The 26,193-nt window shown below is 44.4% G+C and overlaps 1 protein-coding gene across 1 annotated transcript in view; it reads right to left on the reverse strand.

Annotated features, from left to right (window-relative positions):
• Positions 1–5,879: 5,879 nt before the first annotated feature.
• The window catches only part of fam131c (family with sequence similarity 131 member C), an 81,750-nt gene continuing 61,436 nt past the window's right edge, over positions 5,880–26,193 (reverse strand). The window contains 4 exon segments of the mRNA XM_034171955.1: positions 5,880–6,651; positions 20,474–20,563; positions 20,834–20,872; positions 20,875–21,078. Of these exon segments, the coding sequence (XP_034027846.1) occupies positions 6,410–6,651; positions 20,474–20,563; positions 20,834–20,872; positions 20,875–21,078 (575 nt within the window). The 3' untranslated portion in view covers positions 5,880–6,409.

The following is a 26,193-nucleotide window of genomic DNA, read 5'->3' on the forward strand; positions in this document are numbered from 1 at the left end:
ACCCGCACTCTTTTACTATGAAGCCATGCTGTTGTAACACGTGCAGAATGTGGCTTGGCATTGTCTTGCTGAAATAAGCAGGGACGTCCCTGAAAAAGACGTTGCTTGGATGCAGCATGTGTTGCTCCAAAACCTGGATGTACCTTTCAGCACTGATGGTGCCATCACAGATGTGTAAGTTGCACATGCCATGGGCACTAACACACCCCCATACCATCACAGATGCCGGATTTGAATGAATGAATGAATTTATTTGGCACACAAACTCAACAGTAACAAAAACTGATACACAAGACAATTCCACAGTGACGTGTGACCAAAAGGGGGGGGAATTTTGATCTTTGCACTGGTAACAATCTGGATGGTCTTTTTCCTCTTTTATCCGGAGGACATGACGTCCATGATTTCCACTTGTAGATCTAGCGATGAACTGTGTTAACTGACAATGGTTTTCTGAAGTGTTCCTGAGCCCACGTGGTAAGAGTCTTTACACAATGATGTTTTTAATGCAGCGCCACCTGAGGGATCAAAGGTCATGAGCATTCAATGTTGGTTTTCGACCTTGCCATTTACATGTTGAAAGTTCTCCAGATTCTCTGAATCTTCTGATTATATTATGGACTGTAGATGATGGAATCCCTAAATTCCTTGCAATTGAACATTGAGAAACATTGTTCTTAAACTGTTGGACTATTTTTTTCATGCAGTTGTTCCCAAAGTGGTGATCCTCACCCCATCTTTGCTTGTGAATGACTGAGCCTTTTGGGGATGCTCCCTTTATACCCAATCATGGCACTAACCTGTTTCTAATTAGGTGTTCTTTGAGCATTCATCAACTTTCTCAGTCTTTTGTTGCCCCGTCCCAACTTTTTTGAAATGTGTTGCAGGCGTCCATACCAAAATGACCAAGTATTTGTACAAAACAAAAAGGTTTATCAGTTTGAACATTAAATATCTTGTCTTTTGGTCTATTCAATTGAATATAGGTTGAAGAGGATTTGAAAATCATTGTATTCTGTTTTTATTTACATTTTACACAACGTCCCAACTTCATTGGAATTAGGGTTGTATGTTTGTGATGCTGTAAACCTTCAACCACACAAAACCTGACATTATCCTCATTAACATTTAAGGTCAAAACTGCTGTCTTTTTGTCTGTTTTCTTATCATTTTGAACTATATTTGGCATGTGATCAAATGTCAGGCGTGTCTTAAGCACATGCATTTGAATCAAAGTTTTTTGTGGTATTGTCGGGTTTTTTCCACCTTTTTTGGTTCCTGAATTCTTTGGTTATCTCTGCTATGCACAATTTGTAATTGGTTTTTGACACTTGGTTTCTGACTGATAACTGGAAGATAGACAAACAGGAATAAACTTGGAACTTCCATCCAATTTTAGTGGTGAAGGTAAATCATAACAGAAAAATGAGGGTGATTCAGGCACTTTAGATTGAAATATAATGCAAAATGTACACCAAATGTGTCATGGTCTGCCTTTGCCCTTGTCCTGTCTGTCTGCCATTTTGTGTGTTGTTTGTCTGTTTTCCCTCCAGGTGGCGTGCTGCAGAGCCAAGGAACACCTGAGATTCATCATCTCCGTACACCTGACACTCATGAGCTCCTGATCATGAGCGGGCTACTTAAACCCCGGCTCTGAACTCAGTCTTTGCCAGATTCTTCCGTGACCAGGCCAGAGTCTTCCGTGGCTTGACTGGGCCAGAATCTGATGCTGAATCTTCTTCTTACGTTGGAGCTTCCCGCAGCTCATCTCAAGGTAACCTGGTATCCTCTATTTTCCGCAATAGAGCTTGTTGACCTTTTGGTGTTTCCAGACGCCTTCCTGCATGGCTTCCATGCTGTACTGCTCCTGGCTTCCATGCCAATTACCAGCACTATGTCACTTTGGAACTCGCTGCTCTCAGGAGTGAGATCCCGCTCTCACTCCTGTTTGTGACTGTGCATGACCAAGAACTGTTCCAAGAACTGTATGAACTCTGATGCTGAACTATTAAAAACTTTCCAAGTTGTTTCTGAAGCCAAGTCCTGCTTAATTGGAACTGCGTCATAAGACGCGTAGCACCTGACCTTTGAGGATAATTCTTGAACTGTGATCAATTCCTAAACAGTGAACTTTATTTCCTGAACTGTGAATGTTCCTGCTTTAAGCCTACAGTGAACTGTTGGTTGTTAAAGGCTTCCAGTGTTACGAGTGCATTCACTCACCTGTTCTCCTCGTCATCCTAGAGTGTTCCTCATTCTCGGCTCTGTGCGTTCCACCTTGCTCCAGTTCCAGTCCCATATATCCAGGATTCCAGCTCATTCTCAAACTCCCAAGCCTGGCTCGGTGTGCACTGCAGCTCCCGAACTTCCACCACAACATGTGGGCCCTATCTCGGCTCTGCAGGCACCCTCCAGCTCAGCACTTTCAGTTATTTATTCTTGTAAATAAATCTATTTTTGTTCACAACCTGTTCCCGTCCTTGCTCCCAGCATTTAAGTCCATCGCCTGAAAGAGTCTGGTCCCTATCCGGACCTCTAACCACAACAAAATAGGCTTTTCAGTATGAAAATCAAATATCCACAGTCCAGGTCAGATCTGGATCAAACTTTGTCAGGCAATAGTGGGTGGCAGTCTGCACGTCAGTTTCAAATATGAGCGTGATTGGGGCATGTTTGTTTAAGATATAATGTAAAATATTAATTAAAAGGAGTTTCAATGTTAAGTTTAAATGGTGACAAAATCTGTAATCTGGATCAAACTTTGTCAGTCATCCTACATGCCACTCAAATATGAAAGAAATTTGATCTTATTTGACAGTTATGAATTTTTGAAAGTTTGTTTAATGTCCCTAAAGGATAGGGATTTTTCCAATATTTTTCTTGGCTATGACCTATGACCTTGGAAACTGAATCAGTTCTTACCTATAGGATATCAATCCTCTGAAAAAAGTTCAGAATGATATATGAAAAATTGTGGGTTGCAGGCTGTTCACAAACAAACAGGGGTAAAACTAACCTCTGCCCAACTTTGTTGGCAGAGATTATGTAGCAATAATTTGCTTAACTGAAAGACACAATGTTTCAGCATTTAGCACAGCTCTATATTAATAGAAGCAGCTCTGGCTTTGGTGGTTGCTTAAAATCTCAATTGTTAGCAGTTATACAGGTTAGTTTCTTTCAGTAATACCCAGTGTCTTTTTCCCATCTATCTTGTATTTTCCCCATCTGCCAACATGTGAAGGCAGCATTCTGTCTGCTCTCAGAGCAGACAGGCACAAACAACTGGTTACAGCTTAATATATCTGTCTAAATTGTTCTTTTTGATACTGTGGTGTGGTGTCTCTTTTGGCCATTTACGTGCCACATTTACGTGATCCATTCCTCCTGAAGCCTGATTTATTCTTCTCCTTCTCCACAGCTCCGTAGCAACGCAGAGCCCTCTGCGTCGCTGCATACCATCTCCTAGCACCTCTCCGTAGCCTGATGTGCACCTCCCAAAAACTGAAACTACACGTCAAAACGATAAAGAGCGGGCTTTGATTAGCCACTTTTCCGCTCCTTCCTCTCCCGTCATATTTTGAAGGTTTGGACTGCACACGCCGATTACATTTCGATCATGGACCAAATAGAGGAATGTTTGGCAGAAAAGTCCACAAAAATATGACTAACTTTATAACACAGAGTCAAAAAAAACTACAAAGTTGCTCAAATGATCTGCATTTGATGGAGGGAAATTGCACATTACGTTGGTTTGGAGGTTGACCAAACCAACTACTATTCCCCTACTATTCTGGTGGTAAATTGCACATACCAACACGATGGAGAACTTTGAAAGGGTCACGCCCACATAAACATTGTTAGGTAGCCACAGAGTTACGGAAGTGTAGAAGCATAAATCAGGCTTGAGCTTGAATATGGTGTTGTGAAAGTGTAGGGACACGGACCCACAACAGGGGGCGTAAATGAATGGACAATGAACGAGTCAAATATGAACACTTTACTGTTGTGAAAAGCACAACCAAACACAGCCGATTACAGAATATGTACAATAGTCAATTAGCAAAGGTGACGTGTGGGCAGGCTCGAGGATAGAGGACGTCTGTCCTGAGAAGAACCGGAACCACACGATTTCCTCCGCCACCGAACCTGGAGAATACTGGAGCCGCCAAATCCCGAACACCCCAGGTGGCCACTGTCTCCGCGTGTCGGATCTGGTACTGCTGGCGAGGAGCAGAGACAATCAGATGTGGGTGTGTGAACATCCAGTAACAACAACGGTGGGAATTCCATCTCCACCTCTAACATACACTCGTGCAGTGTCTGAGTAACCACTGATCTGGATATGCAGGCTGAGAAGGTTACCTCCTAAGGTAGACGATATCTCGGCAACGAGGTGGAGATGACGTGCGGTCTTTATGGAGTGGGATGATGAAGTGTAGATGGGTGACAGCTGTCAAGAGATAATGAGTGACAGCTGTCACCCCCGGCTGTGTCCGTGGCGGCAGTGCCCTCTCGTGCCTGAAGCCCGCACTTCAGGCAGGGCGCCCTCTGGTGGTCGGCCAGCAGTACCTCCTCTTCTGGCGGCCCACACAACATATGGCACTGAATCCTTGTCGTTGGGACAGCAGTGGGCAGCAAGGGCTGAGACAGTGCATGCTGATGGTCTTGATCAAAGTGTACATGTACAGCATTTTGCTCCATTTTTACCACCTCAATGACCGAAAGGAAAAAGAAGCTCAATGAATCACAGCACAAAGTCTGCAAACAAAAAGCTAACACTTTGTGAAACTGTGAAAAATGGCTAATCACAATTGGAACTCTGAGAATTGGGTGGATATTTTCTTCACACTACATTTCTTCTGCTGTTGTTTTTCTTTACCCTCCAGGTTTCCTGATGAGAAATATATAAAACAAACACATTCACCATTTTCTCAGCTCAGACAGTTTGCTCCTAGTCAAGAGGAAATCCAGTTAGACTTTCAGACTTTCATTCATTTTCTATATCCGCTTACTCCAATTAAGGGTCATGGGGGGGAGCTGAAGCATATCCCAGCAGTCATAGAGTATGAGGTGGGGTACACCCAGAACAGGACACCAGTCTGTTATATTTAGACAAAATATAGACAATCCCTGGAACAATTTGAGATATTAAGCCCTTAAAGGAGCAGCCATCTTGGATTTATGTAAAAATCTATAACACTGGAACCACTTTATGGGATTTGGCTGGCTTTTGTTTGTCTGTTTGTCTGTTTGTTTTTTCATCATCAAAGAGGCTGTTTAAGTTTTGAAGCATGCAGGATAATTTTAAAGAATGTTTTATGTACAACAGAGATGATGCTAACATGTACAGCTTATAACACAACATATACAAATGTCTATCAGAAGTACATCCATTATATTAACCATATTAAAGGCTATGAGTAATTCATGTTTTTAACTGCAAAGGAGCTGGGTTATAATTTAAATATAAACAGCATTTAATATAGAGTTACACATTTTACATAAATCCAAAATGGCCGCTGTTTTAAGGCTTAATATCTCAAATAAGTTGGTTCCACTCCTTCAGCCAAGGCAAAGGAGTCGGCATCGGGTTATTTGGTCACGTGGCTTTTAGTCAGGATTCTGACATTTTGCTGATTGGCTGAGACACGCCGCTCTCTGATTGGCTGCAGCCTTTGTTTACAACATAGCACTGGTACCACGGTCTCTGGAGGAGTGGAACCAACTTACATTTTCTGTGGTTACGCCACAGCCAATCACAGAGTGTGGCGTGATAGCCAATAGCGGCCGACATATCAGATGGACCAATCACAGCCATGTTTTCAAAAACACGCTACCAGTCTCTTTGCACAAGAGACTGTGGTACCAGTGCTATATCTCAAATTGCTCAAGGGTTATAGCATAGCATCAACCACATTTGAAATCAGCATGTTTAAATATGCACAAAAAATGCAATAAAATATTTGGCACACCAAAAAGCAAGATTGAGGAGTTGAAAAAAAAAATCACAGAAATCTGCAATTTTGGGTGTTCTGGCCTCCCGTTATTTTCACTTATCTGTGTTTATCTTTGTTCATCCATCAGCTGATTAAAATGTAAATAAAAAGTTAACTGTTTTCTGTAGTAGTTCTAGTAAAATGATGTTTTATCCAAATATACAGAGTCATTTGGCTGGTCACAGTTCAGATCCACATGTAATCAGAAAAAGTTTAAAGTGAGTAAAAACAGTGAAGCCAAAGTTTGGACTGGCACCACATCCTTAAACTTCTCCGCAGGAACTGAAGAAGTGAATTGTGAATGATTTCAGACTGTCGTAATCTTTGTAAGTCAGTGCTGGTGGATGAGATACAGCTCTTGTCAGCAAGCCTCATCTTAGAAACGGCCACCATTTGCTGAGTTTCTCTGAAGGTTAATTATAAAAAACGTCATCCTCGGATAGCGAGCTGCTGTCTACGTGTCGGACGGCTGCAGTCTCATTCCCTTCCTGATCATCTCTGTCCTGCTGTGTGCAGAGGGAAGGAATGCAGTCAAGCGACGGTGGAGACGTCAGGCTGGTGTCATCGTAAGTCTGGGTGTGAATGCTGTACAAGTGCTGGGGAACGCCGACACTTCCTCCGTCCAGCAGGAAGTGAGACAAGAAGTTGTTTTGTGCTGCCAAGTGGAGGAGAGTATCAGTCAGCTTTGTCTACACAGCATATAGATGAAATATGACAACTGCTGCCTCACCACAGTGTACTTTGTAATTTGCACTTTGCACAGAGTTACCATCACAGCCACAGAAGTCTATAACTCCTTCAGTGTTCTTGGTGGCTTCCCTCACTCATCTCCTTCTATAGTGACTCAATTTTTGAGAACTGCCTTCTCCAAACTGATTCATGACACAGTACGACACAGCATCTGTTTCTTCATGAAATGAAGTCAAAGACATTTTAAGTGTCTACGGGTCCTGTCACACTTAACACAAATGAGCAGGAATCAAGCCAAATCAGCCGGAATGGGAAAAAAGCCAAACCTCGAGGCGCAGTTGGAAGGGACAGATATTGTGAGAGCTGTGTACGAATGCCGTTCAAATACCCACAATATGGGCTAAAGCCACCTCGAATGAGTTGTGCACATTCAGTGTGCAGCAGCTCCTGACTGCAGGTGGAATACAGCTGGAACACAGCATGAATCCCCACAACACCAGCAGAATGCAGAAGGAATATGCAATTCTGTTGCCACCCAAAGTCACTTTGGAAGGCAAGCAAGGGGAGGGGAGTGGGCACTGAGCGCTGTCTTCTGCTGTGTTTTTCAAGAGCTGCTGTTCCTGTCATCTGGATTGTGAACGACATCCAACCTATGAACTTAAATCATGTAAACCAGGTACCTCTAATTATGGCAGTACTGTCGTGCATATATGCGGACTGATCAGACAATACAGGCCCACGCACGAGCAGCGGACCGATCAGATGATACAGTCCCACGCACGAGCAGCAGACCGATCAGATGATACAGGCCCACGCATGAGCAGCGGACCGATCAGATGATACAAGCCCACGCACGAGCAGCGGACCGATCAGATGATATGAGCTCACGCACGAGCAGCAGACCGATCAGATGATATGAGCTCATGCACAGACAGTGAATTGATCAGATGATACAGTCCCACGCAGGAGCTGCGGACCAATCAGATGTTACAACACCTCATGCAGGAGTTGTGTGTTCTGCTGTCCGGCTTGACAGGTGAGTGCCGTCTGCTTTTCATGTGTCGTTTTGGAATGGGTGCTCATGTCCGCACTTCCAGGATCCCACAAACACCACCATGGCATGATTGATGTCCATAATATACAGTAATCATGATCAGGATCAGTTTGGGTCAGTCTGGCTCACTTTGGGTAGGTCGTTGCACCCCAATCTTGTTGCACATTCAGGACATGCTGGCAGGATGTGACATGCCTGACCATGCCCCAATGGTTTGCATGCTGTGAATATTTAGAACACAGACAGAACACAGTTAGAGTCCACCTCAACTGCCATTCTATGTTTATCCACCTCAAACGTACTTCGAAAGTAGAGGGCATGTGCTCTACATTTGGGCTTGCCACATGATTGTGCCCAACCATTTGGAATGCACTCAGAACACTGTCTTAGGTTTTCGAATGCACCTCGACTTTGCTGGAATGTACATCGAATTTACATTCGGACGGCATTCCGCCGCTAGTGGGACGTGGGTATAAAGAAAGCTATCTGCAAAAGAGATGATCTGTGTTAACAAAAATCATTATATTAATTTGTCCAGTACTGTCCAGACTGTGTACCATAATGAGTACAATTCCTAAATGTTTAATGCAATATTTTTTGTTGATCCCTTTGAATTAAAATTGAAAGTTGACACTTCAAGCACATATTAATTGTTTCATTTCATTTTTAATGTGGTGTACCGAGGCAAAATTATTTTAAAAATATCAAGTCAGTGTCCAAACACTTATGGACTTGAGTTTAGAATTTTCACCAAACCTTTTTCGTAGATTAGTAAACATATACGTATAAACCTTGTAGGAATGGTTGTACCATGAAAAAGCTAAATATCAATGTTTACATTTGTAGAAATGAATGCAGGGCCACCATACAGTCACATGGTGTTGGTTCTGTAGTTTCAATGCACAGTGGCCCTGATGCCAAGAACTTGTCTTTGTTGAAGGAAAAATAATCTGTTTACTGGAAACTGCATTCTCTGTCAAATCAACACTTTTGGCTACATACAGTATACCAGTTTTTGTTTTGTGATTGTCCCAAAGCCTAATTTGTTAAAGGAGACCTGCATCGAAAAAAAATGCAGTCAGATTTTTTGAACAAAAAATGACTTACATTTACACATGAGATCGTTCTGAATGTAGTAAAGTAAATCTGCAAGCCCAGATCTGTCATTCAACGGAGAAATCTTCATTTGAAAATGACAAATTTACAGCTAACATTTAGCCCTCCGCAAATTGTCCCTCTCATCATGGACGCTGCCGAGACGTCACGGACAAGACCCTCTCCCAGCATGCATTGCGCCAGTTGTAATTTGTGGATTTACGTCAGTTTGCATCTGCACCTTTTTCTTGTCTTATACGGAAGGATCTACTTTTTTAAAACTTCATATTGTCTTGCGGCACGTTTGGTGAGTACACATTTCTTTTATTTGTGCTTGAAAATTATTTAGGGAGACTTTTTTATATGCCCGTTTGATTGAGTGGTGTCGCAATGAAAATCTACTGTCTTTCACCTCCGGTACCATCGCGGGATATGGAGGCGAGACCCACAAAGAATCCCAGTCATTAAAAATATATAAACCTCTCTCAGCGTCCATGGAGCTCTGGGGCTCCGATTGCCGAGACGTGCGGTGCTGTGGATTTTGCCGCAATCAATCAATCAATCAATCAATTTTTTTATATAGCGCCAAATCACAACAAACAGTTGCCCCAAGGCGCAAGAAGTCTGTCCTTGCAGCAACAGGTGTACTGGCCGCTTCACATTAAAACAGCGAGCGTAATCTCAGGACTTGTGCCAAGTGTGCTGCAGCTCCATTCAGTAGACAGAGAGGTGATGCCTGTGTTGTGCCGCGGTGTGAGTGGCCCGCGTCGGCGGTTAACGAGCTCGTTAACGAGCCCGCAGACTTAATAAGCGCAGCAGAGGCAGAGAGCGGGAGAGGAAGAACGGCGCCCGCTGTCGATGTCGTTGCTGATCTGAGCACACAGATCTGTATCTCACATTCATTGCAGCTTACTTTTGGATGTTGAAACCAGGACTTGCATAAGTAACATTACTAACAGATAAAATCAATTTCAATGTGGGATCGGACTGAAGGCGGGAGCGCGTCGTCTTGTCCCTGACGTCATGGAAATGATACGGCTGTACAAACTGTTTTCACAGAGGGCTAAATTTTAGCTGCAAATTTGTCATTTTTAAACAAAGATTTCTCCGCTGAATTACAAATTTGGGCTTACAGATTTACTTTACTGCATTCACAAGGGTCTTATAAATACATATCAGCTATTTCTTTCTGAAATCTGACCACATTTATTTCAATGCAGGTCTACTTTAAATCCATTGCATTCCTTTGTCCATAAAGATGTCAGATGAGCATATTTAATCATATTTTAATGTACAACAGAAGCCGAAATATGAAGTCAGTGACTTGGTGTCCACTCCACAATAGCAGGACATCCAATTTATCCACAAGACACCTTGACACTCTGTGAATGAGGTCCTTGAATCTATTCTTCCTATACAGTGTTGCTTGAAAGTTTGTGAACCCCTTGAGCTTTAACATGTTTGATGTTTTTATGACTTCAAAAAGTAAAACAAAAATTCAGTGTTTTTTTTTTTTTTGTTAAAATTTTAAAAATGATGCCCTTTAAACTCAGTGAAAAGTAATCTGTACATCATGAATTAAAAGAAATAAAAATTGAAAAGCCAAAATTGATGGTGTGAATGAGTAAGTGCACTGTTTAGTAAATGAACTGTATTTACGAGGTCTGTTAGAAAACTATCCGACCTTTTTATTTTTTGCAAAAACAATATGGATTTGAATCACGTGTGATTGCATCAGCCAAGCTTGAACCTTCGTGCGCATGCGTGAGTTTTTTGATGCCTGTCGGTTGCGTCATTCGCCTGTGAGCACGGTTTGTGGGAGGAGTGGTCCAGCCCCCTCGGCGGATTTTCATTGTCAGGAAAATGGCTGAGCGACTGCTACTTTGCTCCATCAAAATTTTTCAGAAACTGTGAGAGACAGCCAGGTGGAAACCATTCGGAAAATTCAGATGGCTTTCGGTGAAGATCTTATGGGCATCATACAGATTAAGGAGCATTACAAATCTTAGAAGCATGGTGTCTAACCAGATCGTTACTCTGGATGGCATTTCCCTGATCTCTAGTAATACTGTGAGAAATCTTGGAGTTATTTTTGATCAGGATATGTCATTCAAAGCGCATCTTAAACAAATATGTAGGACTGCCTTTTTGCATTTACGCAATATCTCTAAAATCAGAAAGGTCTTGTCTCAGAGTGATGCTGAAAAACTAATTCATGCATTTGTTTCCTCTAGGCTGGACTATTGTAATTCATTATTATCAGGTTGTCCTAAAAGTTCCCTAAAAAAGCCTTCAGTTGGTTCAGAATGCTGCAGCTAGAGTACTGACGGGGACTAGCAGGAGAGAGCATATCTCACCCGTGTTGGCCTCCCTTCATTGGCTTCCTGTTAATGCTAGAATAGAATTTAAAATTCTTCTTCTTACTTATAAGGTTTTGAATAATCAGGTCCCATCTTATCTTAGGGACCTCATAGTACCATATTACCCCATTAGAGCGCTTCGCTCTCAGACTGCGGGCTTACTTGTAGTTCCTAGGGTTTGTAAGAGTAGAATGGGAGGCAGAGCCTTCAGCTTTCAGGCTCCTCTCCTGTGGAACCAGCTCCCAATTCAGATCAGGGAGACAGATACCCTCTCTACTTTTAAGATTAGGCTTAAAACTTTCCTTTTCGCTAAGGCTTATAGTTAGGACTGGATCGGGTGACCCTGGACCATCCCTTGGTTATGTTGCTTTAGACGTAGACTGTGTTTCATAATTATTGTATGGCCTTGCCTTGCAATGTGGAGCGCCTTGGGGCAACTGTTTGTTGTGATTTGGCGCTATACAAGAAAAAAGTTGATTGATTGATTGATTACAACTGGATTAACGATGGCCCACAGCGGCTGATGGTGCGCTGCACTTCGAGCGGCCATCGACAGGCTGAAACGACCAGATCATTTCCAAAGTGAAGGCTGTGTTGATCCGGGACGTCGTCTGACTACCAGAGAAATGGCAAGAGAGGTGGACATAGCACTTTTTCAGCACATTACACTGTTACAGGAGATTTTGTAATGAAAGACGTGCGGCGGAATTCGCGCGTCAGGATGGAGCTGCGTAATGGCGCACAACAAAAAGCACCTCTGTGTTGGAAGTCTCATGGGTCATGCCCAGCTCTTCGACAATTTCTCGGATACTCACTCGACTGAAAAGCCACCCAAATCCGTCTGAATCTTCCGAATGTGGAAGAGCTGGGCATGCCACAATATGTCCTGTGAGACCAACACGGACGTGCTTTCGTTCCGCGCCATTAGCGGCTCCGTGGCGAATTCCTCCGCTCCTGTTTTCATGACAAAATCTCCTTTAGCAGTGGAATTTGCCGGAAAAGTGCTATGTCCACCTTTTCTGCCATTTCTCTGGTAGTCAGACAACATCCAACACAGCATTCAGTTTGGAAATGATCTGGTCGTTTCAGCCTGTCGATCGCCACTCGGAGCGCGGCGCGCCCTCCGCCATTGTGCACCGTCTTTAAACCGGCTGTAAGACTCCTTAATCTGTGTGATACCCATAAAATCATCCCTGAAAGCCATCTGAATTTTCCAAATGGTGTCCACCTGGCTGTCTCTCACAGTTTCTGGAAAAATTTGATGCAGTGCTGCTCCAGCCGTTCAGACATTTTCCTCACAATAAAAATCCGATGAGGGGGGAGGACCAGTGCTCACTCAAAGCCTGCTCACAGGCGAATGACGCAACCGACAGGTGTGAAAAAACTCACACCTGATGCAGTCACACGTGATTCAAATCCATAAGGTTATTGCAAAAAATAAAAAGGTCGGATACTTTTCTAACAGACCTCGTATATAGCATTTTTCCATCTGCATCAGATGCTCAAAGTGCTTTACACACTTATGCCTCACATTCACCCCGGTGTGAGGATGCTGTCACATTAGTACAGCACATATAAGCCATCACTTTTACAACCCCAATTCCAATGAAGTTGGGATGTTGTGTAAAATGTAAATAAAAACAGAATACAATGATTTGCAGATCCTCTTCAACCTATATTCAATTGAATACACCACAATGACAAGATATCCATCCATCCATCCATCCATTTTCATCCGCTTTATCCGGAGTCGGGTCGTGGGGGCAGCAGCTCAAGCAAAGCCGCCCAGACCTCCCGATCCACACACACCTCCCCCAGCTCCTCCGGGGGAACCCCAAGGCGTTCCCAAGCCAGCGAGAGATGTAGTCCCTCCAGCGTGTCCTGGGTCTTCCCCGGGGCCTCCTCCCAATGGGACGTGCCCGGAACACCTCTCCAGCGAGGTGTCCAGGGGGCATCCAGAAAAGATGCCGGAGCCACCTCAACTGAACAAGACCCCGAGATACTTAAACTCCTCTACTTGAGGCAAGGACACGCCACCGACCTGAAGAGGGCAAAACACCTTTTTCCGGTCGAGAACCATGGCCTTGGATTTGGAAGTGCTGATTTTCATCCCGGACGCTTCACACTCGGCTGCAAAATGCCCCAGTGCACGCTGAAGGTCCTGATTTGACGAAGCCAACAGAACCACATCGTCCGCAAACAGCAGAGACGAGATTCTGTGGTTCCCAGACCAGACCCCCTCTACACCCTGGCTGCATCTAGAAATTCTGTCCATAAAAATAATGAACAGAACTGGTGACAAAGGGCAGCCCTGGCTGAGGCCAACGTGCACTGGAAACAGGTTTGACTTACTACCGGCAATGCAAACCAAGCTCCTGCTGTGGTCGTACAGGGACCAGACAGCCCTTAGCAGAAGACCCCGAACCCCGTACTCCCGGAGCACCCCCCACAGGGTGCCCCGAGGGACACGGTCGAACACCTTCTCCAGATCCACAAAACACATGTGGACTGGTTGGGCGAACTCCCATGAACCCTCGAGCACCCGATGGAGTGTGTAGAGCTGGTCCGGTGTGCCGCGACCAGGATGAAAACCACACTGCTCCACCTGAATGTGAAGTTCGACCATCGGTCGAATTCTCCTCTCCAGTACTCTGGAATAGACCTTACCAGGGAGGCTGAGGAGTGTGATCCCCCTATAGTTGGAACACACCCTCCGGTCCCCCTTCTTAAACAGAGGGACCACCACTCCGGTCTACCAATCCAGACGCACTGTCCCCGATCACCACGCAATGTTGCAGAGGCGTGTCAGCCAAGACAGTCCCACAACATCCAGAGACTTAAGGTACTCAGGACGGATTTCATCCACCCCAGGAGCCTTGCCACAGAGGAGCTTTCTAACCACCTCAGTGACTTCGGCCTGGGTAATGGATGAGTCTGCCTCTGGGTCCCCAGTCTCTGCTTCCTCTTCGGAAGACATGATGATGGGATTGAGGAGATCCTCGAAGTATTCCTTCCACTGCCTGACAACATCCCCAGTCAGGGTCAGCAGCTCCCCACCCGCACCGTAAACAGTGCTGGTGGAGAGCTGCTTCCGCCTCCTGAGGCACCGGATGGTTTGCCAGAATCTCTTCAAGGCCGACAGATAGTCCTCCTCCATGGCCTCCCCAAACTCCTCCCAGACCCGCGTTTTTGCCTCTGTGACCGCACGGGCTGCGGCACACCTGGCCTGCTGGTACCTGTCAGCTACCTCCGGGGTCCCACCTACCAACAAAGATAAGTAGGACTCCTTCTTCAGCTTGACGGCATCCCTTACTTCCGGTGTCCACCATCGGGTTCGGGGATTGCCGCCGCAACAGGCACCAGAGACCTTGCGACCACAGCTACGGCAACATCGACAATGGAGGTGGAGAACATGGTCCACTCGGACTCGATGTCTCCAACCTCCCCCGGGATCTGTGAGAAGCTCTCCCGGAGGTGGGAGTTGAAGACCTCGCTGACAGAGGGTTCCACCAGTCGTTCCCAGCAGACCCTCACAATACGTTTGGGCCTGCCAGGTCTGACCAGCTTCCTCCCCTCCTAGCGGATCCAACTCACCACCAGATGGTGATCGGTCGACAGCTCTGCCCCTCTCTTCACTCGAGTGTCCGAGACACATGGCCGAAGCTTGATCCGGGATGTCGTCTGACTACCAGAGAAATTGTGGAAGAGGTGTACATCAGCACTTTTGCGGCACATTCCACTGTTACAGGAGATTTTGTAATGAAAGACGTGCGGAGGAATTCGCGCGTCGGGACAGAGCCGCTCATGGCGCATAACAAAAAGCACGTCCGTGTTGGAAGTCTCACAGGACAAGTTGTGACATGCCCAGCTGTTACACAATTTCTCGTATACTCACTCGACTAAAAAGCCACAGAAAGCTGTCTGAATCTTCCGAATGGTTTCCAACACGGATGTGCTTTTTGTTGTGCGCAATGAGTGCATAGTCTTTCATTACAAAATCTACTGTAACAGTGGAATGTGCCGCAAAAGTGCTGATGTCTAACTCTTCTGCAATTTCTCTGGTAGTCAGACGACGTCCCGGATCAACACAGCCTTCACTTTGGAAATGATCTGGTCGTTTCAGCCTGTCAATGGCCGCTCGGAGCGCAGCGCGCCCTCCGTCACTGTGGGCCGTCTTTAATCCGGTTGTAATGATCCTTAATCTGCCCCAGAGTATCTTCACCGAAAGCCGTCTGAATCTTCCGAATGGTTTCCACCTGGCTGTCTCTCACAGTTTCTTGAAAAATTTGATTCAGCGCTGCTCGAATCGCTCAGCCATTTTCCTGACAATGAAAATCCGACGCGGGGGGTGGACCAGTGCTCACTCAAAGCCTGCCCACAGGCGAATGACGCAACTGACAGGCGTGAAAAAACTCACGCATGCGCACGAAGGTTCAAGCTTGGCTGATGCAAGCGCACATAATTCAAATCCATATAGTTTTTAAAAAAAATAAAAAGGTCGGACAGTTTTCTAACAGACCTCGTATGTAAAAAAAAAAAGCCATTTGCAAAAGCCAAAAAGTCCAGTTGTGATTAGACAACCGTCTGATATAACCGGGGTCAAAATGCATAGAATACTGCCATCTACTGGCACCCAGACGCTCAGACCCTTACCCATAATCCTTTGCATACCAGTTTTTTTGGGGGGGCTTTGTTTCTTTGTTTGTTTGTTTTTTTTTGGGGGGGGGGGGTGTTTGCGCTAGAGAGTTGCTGCGGTTTAAACAACAGAATCCACGACGACAGTTGTAAATGAACATTATACAACTAAAATGTACATTTTTATTTCTTTAGCTGCAGCAAGAGGCTGCAAGATGCTCATTACTTAGGGCTAATACTGCCATGAACACTACTGGCCAGTAGATGGCAGTAGAGACTGTGAAAGCTTGCCAAAACAATTCCAGATAATCCGTGTCTGCTACGTTTAATCTGTGAATTTAATAAACGCAAATCGTATTTCAGACATCTTATATACACTCAACAAAAATATAAACGCAACACTTTTGGGTTTGCTCCCATTTTGTATGAGATTAACTCAAAGATCTAAAACTTTTTCCACATACACAATATCACCATTTCCCTCAAATATTGTTCACAAACCAGTCTAAATCTGTGATAGTGAGCACTTCTCCTTTGCTGAGATAATCCATCCCACCTCACAGGTGTGCCATACCAAGATGCTGATTAGACACCATGATTAGTGCACAGGTGTGCCTTAGACTGCCCACAATAAAAGGCCACTCTGAAAGGTGCAGTTTTGTTTTATTGGGGGGGGGGGGGGGGGAGTACCAGTCAGTATCTGGTGTGACCACCATTTGCCTCATGCAGTGCAACACATCTCCTTCGCATAGAGTTGATCAGGTTGTCAATTGTGGCCTGTGGAATGTTGGTCCACTCCTCTTCAATGGCTGTGCGAAGTTGCTGGATATTGGCAGGAACTGGTACACACTGTTGTATACGCCGGTCCACAGCATCCCAAATATGCTCAATGGGTGACATGTCCGGTGAGTATGCCGGCCATGCAAGAACTGGGACATTTTCAGCTTCCAAGAATTGTGTACAGATCCTTGCAACATGGGGCCGTGCATTATCCTGTTGCAACATGAGGTGATGTTCTTGGATGTATGGCACAACAATGGGCCTCAGGATCTCGTCACGGTATCTCTGTGCATTCAAAATGCCATCAATAAAATGCACCTGTGTTCTTCATCCATAACAGATGCCTGCCCATACCATAACCCCACCGCCACCATGGGCCACTCGATCCACAACATTGACATCAGAAAACCGCTCACCCACATGACGACACACATGCTGTCTGCCATCTGCCCTGAACAGTGTGAACCGGGATTCATCCGTGAAGAGAACACCTCTCCAACATGCCAAACGCCAGCGAATGTGAGCATTTGCATACTCAAGTCGGTTACGACGACGAACTGGAGTCAGGTCGCGACTCCGATGAGGACGACGAGCATGCAGATGAGCTTCCCTGAGACGGTTTCTGACAGTTTGTGCAGAAATTCTTTGGTTATGCAAACCGATTGTTTCAGCAGGTGTCCGAGTGGCTGGTCTCAGACGATCTTGGAGGTGAACATGCTGGATGTGGAGGTCCTGGGCTGGTGTGGTTACACGTGGTCTGCGGTTGTGAGGCTGGTTGGATGTACTGCCAAATTCTCTGAAACGCCTTTGGAGATGGCTTATGGTAGAGTAATGAACATTCAATACACGAGCAACAGCTCTGGTTGACATTCCTGCTGTCAGCATGCCAATTGCACGCTCCCTCAAATCTTGCGACATCTGTGGCATTGTGCTGTGTGATAAAACTGCACCTTTCAGAGTGGCCTTTTATTGTGGGCAGTCTAAGGCACACCTGTGCACTAATCATGGTGTCTAATCAGCATCTTGATATGGCACACCTGTGAGGTGGGATGGATTATCTCAGCAAAGGAGAAGTGCTCACTATCACAGATTTAGACTGGTTTGTGAACAATATTTGAGGGAAATGGTGATATTGTGTATGTGGAAAAAGTTTTAGATCTTTGAGTTCATCTCATACAAAATGGGAACAAAACCAAAAGTGTTGCGTTTATGTTTTTGTTGAGTGTATATTACTATGGAACAAAGACTTCAAACAGTGTTGTAGGACAATAAGCACAACGTTAAAGAGCAAACAGGAAGCGATTGCAACTCTCAGTGATTCCAACTGAAAATAATGGAGAAGCAACCAGAGCTTCTTCTGGTGTTGTTTCATAAAACAAACACAATAACAACGCCTATAAACCCAGATAATATATTCACGAGAGTTTTGGACACAATATACAAAGAGTTTAATACTGTTGTTCATGTGGAACCTGATCAGAGCGTCTCAAATGCATTTCTCCTGCCGTGACTGTACTGAGATTACCCATAATGCACCTGGACACAGCATGTCCACACTAAAACCTTCAAAAGTAGTGCAGTACTTTAAAACTAAAACATATAGCTGATATTTTCACTTTATAAAACTTCAGAAGTGACATTAATTTAAATAACATGTCCAAAATTAGTTTGGTTAAAATTTAACCACAAGTTAAAACTGTATGCCTCTGTGATTTTGCCGGTGAGTTAGTATGGTGTTAAAAGCAATTACCTTGTGACCAGTTCTCCACTGATGGCAGAGGATAAGAGCTGTTTCTCCTGAAGCCAGCTCTCCTCTGTTTACAGAGAATAGAGCTGTTTATCTACTATAAAACATTTAATAGCTAAGTGCTAAAATCTTTGATATCAGACTTAATAAAAGTTTTTAACTGTTTAAACTTTATTCATTTCACCTGCAAAAACATGTTAGCAATCTAAAAAATAATTTATTGGAAGATAATTGGTCCAATGATGGTTTTCAAAGTTATCTGAAAAGCTAATCTGATAATGAAAACATTAGTTTTGATAATTAGCGGAACTGTGCCCACCACTGATCAAATCTAGGCTTGCATCTATGATGTGCCTTCTGGCAATTTGTTGCTGAGTGTCCAAGACTGAAAAAAAAAAGTTAATCCCTTCCATCCACTTCATCATGAAGCCGTATGACTGGTGAAGTCCTTGAAGCTATCCTTCCTGTATCCTATGAAAAGCTGTATTACTTTTCACTGTGAGTTTAAAGGGCATCATTTTAGAATTTTTTATATATATAAAAAGCTTGAATTTTTGTTTTGTTGATGTGAATTTCAAACATGTAAAAGGCTCAAGAGATTCAAACATTCCAGAACACTGCACACAATGTTGGGTCTCAGACACTCAGAAAAGCGATATCAAATATTTCAGCTCACAATTTATGAAATGGCAATTCCACTTTAAATTTACATAAAAATGAAATGAAAAAAATGTTTATTGTGTCTCATGTTCTGCCTTTCTGTGATTCAGAAAGAATTATATAACGGCTGAGTGGATCCTTGTCATTTGATTGGTGGCTTGTATGTCACATGACATCCATTATTTGTACCATTTGCCTTTGTGTTTCATTGACTGTGCAATAATTGTTTTTTTCGCTTGCAATTTTGGTGCTATATGAAATGTGTTATTGCACGCCCCGACCACCGCGCATGCTCACACTACCGGGGGCAGCATTTAGCTAAACATGGCAGAGTTTGTGTTGCTGGCGGACAACAATTTGAAGGAGCTAATTAACGCTGCTAACTCTTATAACAAAACAAAAACAATCCACCAAGCTGTGAGCCATCTGGAGGCATGAAGAGCTGTTAGGATGAAAAGCTGGACAAATTTCTGATGCAATTTTTCGCTGGAGTGTGTGAGTTTGTACACAAAGCCAGTGGATGGCATCACAGACTACTGAGAACAATTTTGGACTCCAATTTAAAGTTCGTGTTGGACTGATAAGCGCCACAATATAAGTCCCTTTTCTGTTGTTTATAAATTAATAAAATATCAAATGACAAGGACCTGTTTTCACTGTTAAATAAAACAAATAATGAATGTTTTTCCATTCTTTTAATGGAACGAATATTTAATTTGTTCCATTTAATGTACCATTCAACGAGGTGAAGCCAAGTTGAATGTACGTTCCATCTTTCATCTCATGAAATATTTGCACCATTGAACTCATAAACATTATTTGTATAATAACTAGCCTTTGGAGAGGTGATGTTCTAGTTCGCTTGAGGCAAAAGGATACTTGGTTCAAACTCCTGTGAGGCCCGCATATTGCACCTTGCATGGCAGCACCCTGATATTGGTGTATGAATGAAAATGAGGCATCACTGTAAAGCACTTTGAGCTTCTGATTTGGATGGAAAAGCACTACAGAAATGCAGTGCATTGCAGTGCATGCAGTGCAACAGAAGTCTAAAAAAATATGACTGACATCACACATTTATCATTTGTCTGAACTGTTTTTAACAGTTGATTATCTCATGAATGTTGAATGTGTGATGTGAGTACTGATTCACTCTTTTCTATGCCTAGAAAATTCTCATCAACATTAAAGAAAAGACTTCTAGGTGTAATTAGGATATTCAGATCTTTATCAGCCAAACGCAGACGGAGGCTGTTAGAGCAGAAATGGGCTGTTTGATCACTGTTAGATGATCATTATGTTTGTTATTCCTAAGCAAGCAGACGAATGTTTTTAATCTGTTGGTTGTTCAGATGCTCTGTTCGCACAGCAACATTTGGTTTTAATAAAATAACACCAGTGTTCCTTTCAGGATGCGCAGTAAACAATGGGACGTTTAATCATCTACGTGACCAACCTTGTAAGCTGGTGGAGGGCAGCTCCAAGTTGTCGTTAATGGACCACATGTTCATGGCTGCCTCAGCCAAAGCAAACTGCTTTGCTACTCCTGCAAAACAAAGACAACACAAACACGTTTCCTGTTCTCAGAAGACGGCCTCGTAGTGTTCCTCCCGCAGCACAAATAATGGGAAATCCAATAAGTGGACCATTTGAGTCATTGTATTGTGATGTCTTAAGGGCGATTGACCACCCCCCCATGACATACTTTCTGTCTGAGCCAATCGAACAAAAACAAATCCCAAAGGTACCTGAGCGCCACGTTGTCTGCACCTACCACTTCTTGTTTTTCTTTAATTTAGTTATTTTTCTCACTCACCTGCAGCGAAGCGAGCTTCCTTGATCTCGTCTGTCATTGGGAGTAGAACTGTTCATCTTCCTGCAGCTCGGCCCCCATGCCCTCCCAGCCTCTGCCTCCTTTGCTCCAGGCACCACTCCAGCCACCCCCAACTCCTCTGGCCTCGCCGCCTCCTCCCCAACCCTTCCACTCAATCAGGTGGGCGACTCGACCCTGAGCCATCGCTGTGGGTTTGGTGATGTGCTCTTTTATCGTGGCCACCAGACCTAAATGATGCAAGGACACAGATAGAGTTTGATAAAGTGAATGAGATTAACAACACGCAGACTGAAAAGATGTGAAAGAGGAAGAGAGAATGTGAGCAATAGATGAAGAGGCAGGCTATGAAAAGATGGACTGATATGAAGGACAGAAATGTTTAGAGCCTACATTTAACAGTACGGCATACAGAAATGCACATCTGGATTTTTCAGTTGAAATACAAGTTAGACTGAAGGGGGGGTCATCCACCTTAACAATGTGTAACATGATGAGCACAAAAATACAGTAGTGTTCAGAATAATAGTAGTGCTATGTGACTAAAAGATTAATCCAGGTTTTGAGTATATTTCTTATTGTTACATGGGAAATAAGGTACCAGTAGATTCAGTAGATTCTCACAAATCCAACAAGACCAAGCATTCATGATATGCACACTCTTAAGGCTATGAAATTGGGCTATTAGTAAAAAAAAGTAGAAAAGGGGGTGTTCACAATAATAGTAGCATCTGCTGTTGACGCTACAAACTCAAAACTATTATGTTCAAACTGTTTTTTTAGCAATCCTGTGAATCACTAAACTAGTATTTAGTTGTATAACCACAGTTTTTCATGATTTCTTCACATCTGCGAGGCATTAATTTTGTTGGTTTGGAACCAAGATTTTGCTCATTTACTAGTGTACTTGGGGTCATTGTCTTGTTGAAACACCCATTTCAAGAGCATGTCCTCTTCAGCATAAGGCAACATGACCTATTCAAGTATTCTGACATATCCAAACTGATCCATGATACCTGGTATGCGATATATAGGCCCAACACCATAGTAGGAGAAACATGCCCATATCATGATGCTTGCACCACCATGCTTCACTGTCTTCACTGTGAACTGTGGCTTGAATTCAGATTTTGGGGGTCGTCTCACAAACTGTCTGCGGCCCTTGGACCCAAAAAAAAAACAATTTTACTCTCATCAGTCTACAAAATATTCCTCCATTTCTCTTTAGGCCAGTTTATGTGTTCTTTGGCAAATTGTAACCTCTTCTGCACGTCTTTTATTTGACAGAGGGACTTTGCGGGGGATTCTTGCAAATAAATTAGCTTCACACAGGCATCTTCTGTCACAGCACTTACAGGTAACTCCAGACTGTCTTTGATCATCCTGGAGCTGATCAATGGGTGAGCCTTTGCCATTCTGGTTATTCTTCTATCCATTTTGATGGTTGTTTTCCGTTTTCTTCCATGCGTCTCTGGTTTTTTGTCCATTTTAAAGCATTAGAGATCATTGTAGATGAACAGCCTATAATTTTTTGCACCTGCGTATAAGTTTCCCCCTCTCCAATCAACTTTTTAATCAAACTACGCTGTTTTTCTGAACAATGTCTTGAACGTCCCATTTTCCTTGGGCTTTCAAAGAGAAAAGCATGTTCAACAGGTGCTGGCTTCATCCTTAAATAGGGGACACCTGATTTACACCTGTTTGTTCCACAAAATTGACGAACTCACTGTCTGAATGCCACATTACTATTATTGTGAACATCCCCTTCTCTACTTTTTTTTTACTAATAGCCCAATTTCATAGCCTTAAGAGTGTGCATATCATGAATGCTTGGTCTTGTTGGATTTGTGAGAATCTACTGAATCTACTGGTACCTTGTTTCCCATGTAACAATAAGAAATATACTCAAAACCTGGAGTAATCTTTTTAGTCACATAGCACTACTATTATTCTGAACACTACTGTATAAGACTTGGCAAATCCTCTTGACTTCTGGCTGACATGTTCATGACGTTTCATGTCACTTCATTATGATTTATTTGTGCATTTTGGCAGCTTTGTGGTAGCATCTTGCTAAACTATGAATATTCCTGGTGACACACGAGGAACAAAAGTGGGCAGGGACCAGCAATAAGCTGCAGGAATACAACCAGATGCCACCCAGAAGCCACCAAGACTCACTCACGATCAAGTGACAGTATTCTTCCTCTTTGGCTCCAGGATTCAGCAGCATAGATTTTTCATAATGGAGAGGAGGAGATGATGTGCAAACCATATTTAGGTCTTCATAAAGTCTCGTCAGCGGCTTTAGACTTTGTTGCATGTTGTACTTGCATTGTAACATATCGTATTTTCAGGAATATAAGTCACACTGGAGTGTAAGTCACACAAGTCAGAAAATGCTTCTTGGAGAGGAAAAAAAGACATATATAAGTAACAACAGACTGTAAGTTGCACCTTTTTTTGTATGTGGAACACATAAAATGAGTAAGTTTAAAAACAGACAGGAACTCAGTGTAGCATATGTGCACACCACAGTCTGTGCTGTTACTTAACGTTAAGACCTTTCTCTTCTAAAGATAAGCAAGATGAACAAATAAACACATTTTGGACAACATACTGAATGTTATTTGATGCAGTTTGGACAAAGGAATCATCAGATGGACACAGATTTCTGTCCCACAGCAACATGAAGAAATTAACAGTGGCTTTACGCAGGAAACCTTTAGCTTGTAGTCTGTAGACTGCTCAACTTAAAAAAGCCACATGGACAAATAAATGCGTAATGGACAACATTGGACATGGATGTTCGGTGATACAGTTTAAACAAAAGAAACCATCAGATGGACACCCATTGCTGGCCACACTGCTACTGATGTTTATTATTTTATTATTAGAGTTCAGTTTGTTTAATGCTTTGAAAGGAAAAGACCTATATAAATAGTTATTATTATTATTTTTATTATTATTATTATTATTACTAATGAATGTGCAAAGTTGCACCATCACAGGACCTTCCAAAGTAGAACAAAAACAAAACAGTGACATATTCCTGAAAAATAAAGTAATAATTTTGACATGTTGACAATTTGCTGCGATTCCTCGCGGTGTTTGGTTACTGTCAGTCTACCTGTGGCGGTGTCCAGCAAAAGTGCTGCAGTGTGGTAACGTTGCTGTGGTGCACTCATAACAACATGTTGGGTGGACAACTTTTCCAAGCCAAATGGACACTTCCAAGTTAAGTCAAGATCTCTTTGTGATGGAACGCCCGGACGCTTGGATCACAATCTCGTCTACCTGCTAACCCAATACACACCCAGGGTGAGAAGAGAGCCAGTGCAGAAAAGGTCAGTGAAACTCTGGACTGAAGAGGCCACTGAGAGGCTGAGGGACTGTTTCAGACCCACAGACTGGAGCATGTTTCAAAACTCTTATGGTGAAGACATCAACGGCCTGACCCAGTGTGTCACTGACTACATGAACTTCTGTATGGAGAGCACTGTGCCCACCCGGAGGGTATGGTGCTTTCCCAACAACCACCCCTTGGTGACCCCCGAGCTGAAGGTCCTGATGAACCAGAAGAAGAGGGCTTTCAACTCGGGAGACAAAGAGGAGCAGCGTAGAGTCCAACAGGAGCTCCAGTGGAAGATCTGGGCAGCCAAGAAGGAGTATGGAAGGAAGATGGAGGAGCAGCTGGCCCGGAACAACGTCAGGGACGTGTGGAGATGCCTCAAAACCACCTCTGGATTTGGGCAGGATGCCAGCAGGACTGCAGATGGAAATTCTCGGTTTCCAGAGAATCTAAACAGTTACTTTAACCATTTTGGATCCTCCACACCTGCCCCCCTGCCTGGTCCCGGCTCTGCACACGTCTCCAGCAGCCAGCCCTCCAGTCCCTCTGACTCCCCACCTTCTTCCCCCTGGTCACCTCCACTGCACCCCGGACTTTGTCCCTCCTCCCCCTGGACTGTATTCAGCACCAGCCCACCTCAGCTCACACCTCAGCTCCCCCTTCACTGTGACTCCGACTGAGGTGAGAGGCCAGCTCCTGCGGCTGAAGCAGAGGAAAGTGGCAGAACCTGATGGGATCTCCCCGAGGCTGCTGAGGACCTGTGCAGATGAGCTCTGTGAGGTCCTCAGCCACACCTTCAACCACAGCCTCAGCCTGGGGGTGGTCCCCACCCTGTGGAAGACCTCCTGTGTGGTCCTGTTTACCAAAACACCGCACACCAAGGAACCAGCCCACTACAGACCAGTTTCCCTGACCTCCCACCTCATGAAGACCATGGAACGGCTCATCCTGTCTCACCTCCACACCATGGTGAGCGACATCCTGGACCCACTGCAGTTCGCCTACAGGCACAACATTGGGGTAGATGATGCTGTCATCTACCTGCTGCAGCGGGTGCTCACCCACCTGGAGACTGGTGGGAGCGGTGTGAGAGTCATGTTCTTTAATTTCTCCAGCGCGTTCAACACCATCAGACTGGCGCTGCTGCAGGGGAAGCTGAGGACGCAGGTGTGGATGGACATCTCGCCGCATGGACCAGTGACTACCTCACTGACCGCCCACAGTACGTGCAGCTGCGCGGCTGTCAGTCTGAGGTGTTAAGGTGCAGCACCAGTCCTCTCGCCTTTCCTCTTCAGCCTCTACACCTCGGACTTCACCTATAAAACAGAGAGCTGCCATCTCCAGAAGTTCTCTGATGACTCCGCCATTGTGGGTCGTGTGTCTGAGGGGAGCGAGCTGGAGTACCGGGCGGTCATCACGGACTTTGTGGACTGGTGTGAGCGCAACCACTTGTGTCTCAACACCAGTAAGACGAAGGAGATGGTGATCGACTTCAGGAGGAAACCACCACCTCACCCACCAATGAACATCCAGGGGGAGGACATAGACACTGTGGACAGTTTCAAATACCTGGGTGTTCACCTCAACAACAAACTGGACTGGACTCACAACACTGACACCCTGTACAAAAAAGGCCAGAGTCGCCTCCACCTCCTTAGGAGACTGAGATCGTTTGGAGTGAGCAGGCCTCTGCTTAAGACCTTCTATGACTCTGTTGTAGCCTCTGCTCTCCTCTATGCTGTCGTCTGTTGGGCCCTGGGCAGCACAGAGCGAGAGAGAAAGAGACTGAACAAGCTGGTCAGGAAGTCCTGCTCTGTCCTGGGCTGTCCTCTGGACTCTCTGGAGGAGGTGGCTGAGAGGAGGGTGTTAGCCAAGTTCAAATCCATCATGAACAACTCCTCTCACCCTCTGCACCGGACTGTAATGGAGCTGTGCAGCTCCTTCAGTGACAGACTGAGGCACCCTCAGTGCAAGAAGGAACGATACCGCAGGT

The sequence above is a fragment of the Thalassophryne amazonica genome, chromosome 6 (genome assembly GCF_902500255.1).
Source record: "Thalassophryne amazonica chromosome 6, fThaAma1.1, whole genome shotgun sequence".
Classification (NCBI taxonomy): Eukaryota; Metazoa; Chordata; class Actinopteri; order Batrachoidiformes; family Batrachoididae; genus Thalassophryne; species Thalassophryne amazonica.